General features: G+C 44.2%; 2 protein-coding genes across 2 annotated transcripts in view; one reads left to right on the forward strand and one right to left on the reverse strand.

The window, feature by feature from the left end:
- CSUI_009659 (phospholipid-translocating p-type flippase subfamily protein) overlaps positions 1-5,170 on the forward strand; it is a 7,850-nt gene extending 2,680 nt beyond the window's left edge. Inside the window, exons 4-7 of the mRNA XM_068069771.1 lie at positions 115-236; positions 826-1,042; positions 1,660-1,878; positions 2,623-5,170. Coding sequence (XP_067918253.1) covers positions 115-236; positions 826-1,042; positions 1,660-1,878; positions 2,623-3,261 — 1,197 coding nt within the window. The 3' untranslated portion in view covers positions 3,262-5,170. The remainder of the gene's footprint in view (positions 1-114; positions 237-825; positions 1,043-1,659; positions 1,879-2,622) is intronic.
- Positions 5,171-8,322: 3,152 nt separating this feature from the next.
- Positions 8,323-9,534, reverse strand: CSUI_009660 (uncharacterized protein; the record flags this gene model as incomplete). The annotated part of the gene is made up of 1 exon (XM_068069772.1): positions 8,323-9,534. A coding segment is annotated over exon 1 (1,188 nt), but the record flags the coding sequence as incomplete, so codon positions are not given.
- Positions 9,535-9,545: the final 11 nt, after the last annotated feature.

Consider the following 9,545-nt stretch of genomic DNA (forward strand, 5'->3'; position numbering starts at 1 on the left):
TTAAAGATAGATAGGTTAAAGATGGATTAAAGATAGATAGTCTGAGGCTGTTGGTGAAAGAGATGTGATATTTTTTTGTCTTGATTTGTGTGTGTTTGGTTTGTTTGCATGCAGCCGTTGGATATTTGGATGATCGGTTTGCTTATGTTCATTATGAATATGATAGTTGTCAATATTAAAGTTCTTCTTGAGTCCTACTATATCACATCTATCATATGGGGTGGATTCGCTGTCAGGTAATCACACTCTCGACACTTCATCTGTCTATCTGTCTATCTCTCTTTTCTTATCTTTTTCTTTCTCTTCTCTCTCCTTGCTTTCTTTCTTTCTCTTTCGTTCTTTCTCTTTTTTCTTTCTTGATCTCGAGGAACTTCCGATTCTTCTGCATCTATGTCGATGCTAAAGCCAAGCGTAGAGATACTTCAGACTTCTTCTTCGTCAAGTGGCAGGGGTAGTCTAGTCCATCTTTATCTTTCGGGATAGGAATACATAGATCCCTCTCTCAGGTTTAGAACTCTCTTCCACGGCGATGTGTTTCTTCTTATCTCATCTATCTTTTTCCTTCTTATCTATCCATCTGTCTATCTATGTATGTAGTCTATATATCTATCTATGTATCTCTGTTGGAGAAAGATCATCTCGCTGACGCATGAAAGACCGATCCATCGTATCCGTTCTTCTTCTCTATGATAGGTTGTGGAGACGCATGCATGTTGGCATGTCTCGTTCTTCTCCATTTCTCTTCTTGTCCTTTTCTTGTGTCTTGTTCTTTCTCTCACTTCTTTCTTCTTGTGTATGTGGGTGTGTATGTGTGATGTTCTTCAGCTTGCTAGCATGTCTTCTCTTTGTATTTCTCTTTTCAAGTTGGCCTGGATTTGCAGGGAGTTTCTTAGGATGCTTCTTCTATCTGATCTCTGACGGAGCTGCTCTAACATTTCTCTCTACGATGGCTGTCTCAACTCTATGCTTAACACGTGATTGGCTATGGAAAGCATGGAGAGTCAATTGTCATCCTCAGTTGTATCATCTTATACAACAAAGAGTATGTCTCTGCCTCTCTCACTGTCTTTCTCTCTCTATCTCTCTTCGTCTCCTTTTCTCTCTATCTTTTCTCTTTCTCTCTCTGTCTTTCTATCTCTCTCCGTCTTCTTCGCTCTCTGTCTCAGTTTATACCTCTCTATCTATTCATATATATATACATATATATATGTCTGTATGCTTATAAAAGAATAGGGCTTGTTCGTGCTTTAGATGGGAAACTCTCTGCTTGGGCATGTGGTTAATGAGATGTCTCTGTCGAGTTGTTCTTCAGCTTTCTGATTAAAGAGCTGTCTCTTTCTTTTCTCGTGGAATGATGGAGTGAAGTAAGCAAGCCACGAGCAAGAAGATCACACCAGACGGAAGAAAGAAAGGGAGGGACGATTGTAATCTGTCTATCCACCCTAAGGTCTGTACACTGCAAGGTGATGTGTCTATACACTGCAAGGTGATGTATGCATAATGTCTCCGCTTCTACCCTCTGCCGTGCGTTGAAGTCTTTCTCATGCATAGGGACACACTCAGCAGAATCCTGTGTAAGAGAATGTCTCCTTCTTCGATCTTTCTCTGTCTCGTTCTTCCTGTCATTCATTCATTCATTGCTGTCTCTTCCTTTCGTAGGAGTACATGGGCAATCTAACAGGCTGGCCAAAGACCCCTGATCGAGGTGCATGTGATATCGAACTCGAAGACGAAGATGATGCTTATGTTCCGAATAAGTCAGAACTTACAACGGGAGAAAGTAAAGCCTCGCGGCTGGGATTTGGAGGTCTCTCTTTGCCAGGGAGTGGAGGGCCCAGAGGGTCCCTCTCTTTTCAAAACGAAGTAGATGAGTTCGGCGTAAGTTCGGGACATACATACATACAGACTCTCCAGCTACATAGAGAGAGATCTATAGATATGTATAGAGGTAGAGACACGCATGTCTAGATAGAGATATGTAGGATGATAAGGATGTCTGGGTAGATGTATGTGTCTCTGTGTATGTGTTTGTAGTGTACATACATGTCTTTGGATGTGCGTGTATGTGTATCTCTCGCCTCTACGGTATGGACATGTGTATGATGCACGCGTCTCTGTATAGGTGTCAGTTTCCTTCGTAGATACTCTTCATATCATATCTAAAGGATCAGATGGCAGGAAGAGAGAGATCACTTCTTCACTTACTTCAGTTCTTCTCAAGTGGCAAGCCTGGTAGCTCAATCGCTTCGACAAGATCAACTACTGCCTGTGACGATGAAGGTCGCCTCTTCACTAGAGTCTTTCTTCGTAACCTCTACCCTTTATTTATCCATAGACTCTTCCTACAACCTTATGTGTATACATGCGTGCATGCATGCAGTCTCGCAAACGAACGTAAAGGAGCAACTCACCTCAGCTACTCCTCAAAGACCCACACACAGTCGACATACTCGATACCTCCGCACCACCATCGTGACGATGATTTCGTATAGATAGAAGATAGATTAAAGATAGATAGATAGATTAAAGCTAGTTAGATAGATAGATTAGAGATAGATAGATATTTTCTTCTATACATGTGTATACCACCTTGTGTCTTTTTGTGGGGTTCTTGTTGTATAGATTCCTGTCCCACCTCATCGGCAACAGTCGGTCCGTGGCTTTGCTTTTTCTGAAGCAGACCCCGCTCTTTCCAAACTGCTACGAGAACGGCAACAGCATCCCCCTCATAGCAGTCTTCTTGATAGGGGAGAGACAGGTCGAGGAAGTAGTCGAGCAGCTAGCTCGATTTCCTCCAACTTTGCTGACTGGTTGAATTCTATGCGAAGTGGTCGACAGAGCCGTAAAAATAAGAAGAAGAACAATGAGAAAGAAGAGAAAGATGAAGGGAAATCCCTGTCGCCCTCTCAACAAGAAGGAAGAGGAGGTGGAGATCGTCTGCAAGTCGACGCGGGGAGTATGTATAGCGGTGAAAGCGGTAGTGGCCTTCTACCGGCGGAGACAGGTCGATGGCGAAGTGAGGGAGATTACAGTGGCGACGGGAGCCGAGGGGAAGACACGAGAAGCAGAGGAAGAGTCAATCGAGCAAGAGAAGAAGAAGATGACGACGAGGATACTTTCGGCGATGATGACGAGGACGTAGAAGTGAATAATTTCAATTACGACGACTTCAACGATACAGATGACGAAGAGACATACAACGAACGTGTACGCCAGTCGAAAGAAAGACCTCTAGATAGCGCGGGGGAAGACTCATACTAGGAAAACAGGAAGAAGATAGGGTTGAAGAGCTTTCTATGATCATGATGGAGAAGAGAGAGAAGATAGAGATGTATGTTGTGGGAGAAAAAGAGTTCAAAGGAGGGATGGCGTGCGTCTCTTCTCGAAGAGTCTTAACAGTTCGGGAAACCACTTCTCTTGAGGAATGCCAATACGAGGTCGAACGGACGGCTGTTTGTCTCGTACATCGTTTTCTTCTTACGCGGGTCACTACTTGCCTTAGAGGATTCATAGAATACACACATTCAAGCCCTTAAGAAGAAAGCAAGGAAGAAGAAGAAGAAGAAGGCAGTGTATGGTGGGCATCAGCTTTCTGTTATGTAAAGAGACTCTTCGATTATAAGACGAATACAAGCAGAATCTTCTTAGGGGGAGAATCTTCTTTCTTGTGAGGTGGCGTTCTTCTTTGAATGAGGAAGCAACTTCGCTTTTTTCATCAGGAAGAAAGCATCCAACCTTCTGTCTATCTATCTCTACTTATATATCTGTATATCTCCCTCTCTGTCTCTCTGTCAGTCTTTGTAGCCAGTTGCTTCTTTCTTCGATGGAAAGCATTCATTTTCTTTTCTTAGTTTAGCGAGAGAAGTGAGAGGAGAGAGAGAGAGAGGTGTAGGTGTCTGTATGGTTGGAATACATAAGAAAACTTAGAGGCACATGTACAGTCAGGGAGTACGAGGTGAAGTAGAAGCAGTTCATAGAAGAGATGCAAAGGAGGAGGAAGAAAAGGGACCAAGGGTGAAGGAGGGAGAAAGAATGAAAGTGTTTTGAAAGAAGAAGAAGAAGAAAAGGAGGAAAGAAGAGAAGTGATGGTGGAAGGTCTTCACGTGTTAATTCCTCATAGCTTTCTATAGGTGCGTCTATTCCATGAGAGAGCGATGGTAATGCATGAATATCCTCATCCCTCTCTATTGCATCATGCTTTGTATATCTTTAGACTTCCGATTCAACAGAGTTAAACGGATAGACTCGATACACATAGACAGATCTAGATATAGATTTATCGGTAGTGCATGCAGGTCCTTCATAGTTGTCATATACTCTTATCTACGTATGTTAAATATCTATACATTTATATGTATATATATGTATATGCAGGGGTATTTTCGTGCATGAGTTTTGCACCTTGCAGTACAACAAGAAGAAGAAGAAGAAGCTAGGAAGAACGTGTGTGTGAAGTCATGCGAATGCCTAGTGAAAGCGATGACAGTGCGCAGTGTATATACACCTTGTCACCTCCCCGCCTGTCATTCGTTTTGGACTCGTCCGTTGACAAACAAGAAGAGTTGGGCTGTTTAGACCCCTTTATTTTAGGAGAAGAAACTTCTCTAAAGTTTCACTTTATATATGTGTATTTGTACATATATAACTGGGGGAAGCTCCGTGTGTATACAGCGTGACGTTCTTTCTGTTAGCTAGATGGAAGAGCATGCAAAAAGTAAGTCTGCATGCGCGGCAGCGGTCATCTTCCGCACGGCTGCTCTACTTATTAAAACTCTACGTCCCTATATGAGAGAGAGACTTCAAGATACATATATGCAAGCCCTCGTATTCTGGAGTCTACCTACGTATGTACGTAGTGTGTATGAATCTGTATGTATATATTTTTATCTATATCCGAGTGTGCATATACGCCGGAGAGATACATGAGGGAAGACGAAGAAGAAACGTGCCACAGAGAAGGCGGGCAGCTGCATCATAGCAGGGAGAGAAAGAAAAAGACAAAGAGAAAGACGAATGACCCAACGGTGAAGAATCAGTTGAGCCGGAGGCATCCCGACTAGGCAGGCGAGAGATTCGATTGATGGGTCTTACTCTTCTTGTGTATCTTTTCTTTCTTCTCTTCTGTTTCTTTTCTTTCATCATGTTCTTTCTCTCTTTCTGACTTGCTGAACGAATGACTAAGAAAAAGAACCAACCTCCAGGCAACAGAGAGATGCAAAAAGTTCTTTCTCTTTTCTCTCCTTGTCATGCTGGTTGCGTGACTTTTGGGCGAGGATTCTTCTCTTTTCGTTCTTCTCTTTCCTCCTTTCTTCAGAACTTCCCTTGCACAGAGGGGAGGCGGAGGGCCGTCAGGGGTACCTAGCGATGGATTGATAGATTGAAGATAGGTTACAGAAAGATAAATAGGTAGACCAGAGAAGGATTGAGAGTTAGCACATACACGGACAGTATGGATTTCATTTCTTCTGTGAATGCATGCACCAACACACCACCCTTTTCTCTTTTCGCAAGATCTTCCCTGGTTCTGCTACGCTAGTCGTCTTTGATACACATTTCTTCTCTTGTCAGAATTCTTCTAGATGGACTTTCTAACGCTGTATAGACAGAAAGATCGATGTCTACATATGCGTGTATGTAATGATGATGATGAGAGGAACGACCAAAGACCGGGAAAGAAAGAAACCCAAGAAGAAAACTTTCAAGTTTCCTCACCTAAAGATAACTGTAGTAGTTGTAGTCGTAGCAGTAATACGGTGGTAGAACTATTACTACTACGATAGAAGTTCCTTGATGTAGGAGCAGCAATGGGTTCTTTCGAGTATAAGAGTATAGAGTAGCGGTAGAAAGAAGCTCGAGGACCTCCTCCGCTGGCAGGCCTCTTCTCTCTTCGCCTGTTCTCAACTCAAACTTTTCTCTAGAGGGTCCCTGCACCACCCGGGCACGAGTCGTAGTAGTTAGGAGTATGCTAGTAGTAGCAGCAGATAGCGGTGTGCTAGTAATAGCAACAGAGAGGAGTATGATAGCAGTGGAACCACCTTTACGCTAATAGCAATGCTGCTAGTAGTCGTAGTCGTAGTTAGCACTGATAATAGTAGCAGTAGCTGAAGTAGTAGTAGTAGTAGAGGTAATAGTATACTACTAGTAGCACTAGTATGGCAGTAGTACAGACCCCACCAACATAAACCACCCCACTCACTACGTCTCTCTCTGTCTCTGTCTCCTCTCTCTATATACATGACCATCAGTTCTTCACTGATGAAATACTAAAGAAGCAAACACGACCGAAGTCGGTCTTTCTCAACCAACTCTATTGCTAGCTAGCGTCTGTTCATCTATCTATCTGTTAATCCTCTTTCTTCATCTTCATTCTAGCTTCTCAACTCTTTCACCCTCTCCTTCTCTCCTCTCTTTCCTCTTCTCTGTCTCTCAAAACGAATGACGAAAGAAAAGATGGACGGAGGAAACAGAGCGGCTGATCTTCTTCTCATTGTCCTTCTTCCTATTTTCCTCCTGGATAATTGAATAGGCTGATACCATACAGACATGATCTATTAGACGAAGAGAATCAATCGGCGCGTTGCATCATACCCCAGAGAGGGGTGATAGCCCCATGAAAGAAGAATTTTCTATAGTAAATGTTGAAGAGGGTGCAACCAAAGTTCTTCTATTTCGGATAAGAGAAACCCCATGAAGAAGAAAGGTCGTACGAAATTGAGAGAGCGAGTCAAGGACAGAAGATAGATCAGAAAGGAAGAGAAAGAAAGGAACCAGAAAGTGAGAAAGTTTCTCTTCATACATGCACAACGATAAGATAGGAAAAATGAGAAGATCAAGAGGAATGCGAACCCATAAGGAACAAGCGTCCTAAGAGCTAAAAGACAAGAAGAAGAGAGTGTCGATGAAAGGCAAAGTCAAATAACAACAAGAATAATAAGGAGAGAAAGACGAGTAAGGATATGAAGAGAGAGAGAATTGTGAATTATCATAAATAGACAGATCGCTTAAAGAACAACTAGATCTACCTGCTTCGTATACAACATATTGAAGTAAACCTTTCTATACTTTCAAAAGCAATGAATGACCTTCTCCTTTGGATTCTCTTTTGTCTTTCTTCTTCTCCCTCCTTCGCCTCCGTGCCGAATTGTTCTTTCTTCTTCCTTTCTTGTTTACACATACCTTGGTCGTGGCCTTGGCACCGGAATAGCAGCAAGGAGAGTCCATATCTTTTCATCTGTCCCTTCTTCTTCGACCTCCCAGTCCCACCCCAGCAGTTCAGTTAGCTGGGTGATCGCTAGGGCATTCTCGACAAACACTGAAGATGCAGAAGAAGAAGACGGTGTCCCCCCTCCTCCTGCTCCGCTTTCTCCTCCTCCTCCTGTTCTTTCTGGTCCGAGTTTGGTTGCATGCACGACGCTGCGTTTCGGGAGACTGTCTCCTGTTCCTCTAGCTCCAGGTGCTGTCGTTCTTCCTTCTCTATTCTCACTACCGCCGTGAGGGGTCTGACGATGAGTAGTTGCATGTGGAGGTATATGAGAAGATACAAACGAAGAAGAATGGCTTCTTTGGAGATCCCCCCATTTGTCATCTACGTGTCTCCCGGTAGAATCAAGCGAAGAAGAAGAAGAAGTCCTCGTCTTTCTTCGAAGAGAACTCCCCCCCCCAGTACTACCGCCACTGATATTCTGACTAACACTGTGTACATGACCTCCTTCTTTATGAGATTGGGAAGAGAGAGAATGTATTCTATTCTTGTCTTCGTCGACGTCTTCCTGTTCTTCTTCTTCTCCCTCTTCTTGTTGCGATAGAAGACTCGCCTCCTCAGCCTCCTTCTCCTTCTCTTCACTCTTTCTTCTCCTCCGCCCGCCCCCCTCTTCTTCCTCTTCTTCCTCCTTTCGTTTGACTCTTAGGGATCGACTTGGGCGATGAGCGTCTTGATGTATAGTCATCTCCTTCTTACGTAGAGGGGGATCGCCGTCGTGTTCTTCTTCGAGAGAAAGAGGAGAAGACGACTTAGGAGAAAGAGGGGTCGCAGAAGCAGGCGATGAGTGTGACACCAAAGGACTCGAAAGCGACGCTCGTACAGCATGCAAAGACACTTCGCTTCCACTACCTCCTGCTCCTCTCTTTGTGGTACTGATGGCAGTACTATTACTATGACTATGGCTATTAGTAGAACTACTAGGGGTTATTTTGCCTTGGATTTCTTTCTTCACTTTCAGGAGTCCCGCGGTATGTGAACTTCTTTCTTTGGAGATAGCAGAAAGAGGCACATCGTTGTTATGAGTGGTCCCGTCAGCTAGAGAATCCACTGGTTGAACTCCTGCCAAGATCTCCGTAGAAGAAAGAGAAGAAGAAGAAGAGTTGTTCGTAAGGTGATTCTTACGGAGATCATCTACGAGACGCTTCGAACGTCTTCGTAGTGGGAGACGAGGAGAAGGGAGGAGAGAAGAAGAAACCGCGATGTCTCCTTCTCCCTCGCGTCGCAATTCACTTTCTTCTTCTTGGTCTTGTTCTCTGTCTCTTCTCTCATCTTGGTCTTCATCTGGTGCTATTCTTCTTCGTTCATGGCCTCTAGCAGATAAAGAAGAGGATGATAGTAATAGAGATATCTGATTCTCTGTCCGTACCTTTCCGTCACCTTTCTTTATCACGCCTCCTTCTATACCAACGTCAGACAGCGGGGCGGACCTCTTCCTAGTACTACTGGTAGGCCTCTGCTTATGAAGATCTTTCACACAGGTACCCATGCTGTCATTGCTGTTGATATGACGCGGTGTAGCTACAACAGAATACGCTGACGCACTCATCCGATGAGACGGGGGAGGAGGGAGATGGGACAGAGAAGAGGTGAGACTAGAAGACCTAGTCGTATTCTTGTTTAAGGTCGTAGTCGTCCCAGCAGAAGTAAAGTGATCTTCATGATCTTCAGAAATCTCTGAATTCGTGTCAACTACATGATGACGTCCGTATCTCTCGTTTTCCTCTTGTCGATGAGCGGAAGAGAACAGCAGCTTGGATGGATTTCCTCTTCCTTCTTCTCCTTCACCCCCTCTACGGAGTTGAAGTTCTTCTTCTTCTCTTCCTATCTTCGATTTCTTTGAAGCATGGAGCCGTTCCACGCCTGCTTCTCCAGTCGTCTTTTCGCCTGCTAAAGAAGGTTCTTCTTCTTCATTGCAGGAAGACACACCTCCTTCCTCCTTCTGCTTACCATGGCTAGAACTCCCTTCCATACCTCGGGACGACCCACCTTTACCCTGTCTCCCTGTAGTAGTAGTAGTAGTCGTCGTGGTAGTTGTATGGCGAGGTGTAGACACCGACCCCGGTGTTGTCCCCCGATAATTCAAAGTAGACATGTTAGCTAGCCGTGCACTACATCGAACTGTCATCGTCGTGGTTGTCGCAGGAGTAGTCGTAGTAGCTGTACCACTACTACTACTACTATGACTTCTCCCCCCCCCTTTGGCCCTGGAAAGAGCCAAGTGTTCTATCTTTCTTGTCGTCGAGCCAGTCATCGGAGTACGAGATGCCGACGAAGAAGAAGAAGA

Source organism: Cystoisospora suis (genome assembly GCF_002600585.1).
Source record: "Cystoisospora suis strain Wien I chromosome Unknown contig_5857, whole genome shotgun sequence".
Lineage (NCBI taxonomy): Eukaryota > Apicomplexa > Conoidasida > Eucoccidiorida > Sarcocystidae > Cystoisospora > Cystoisospora suis.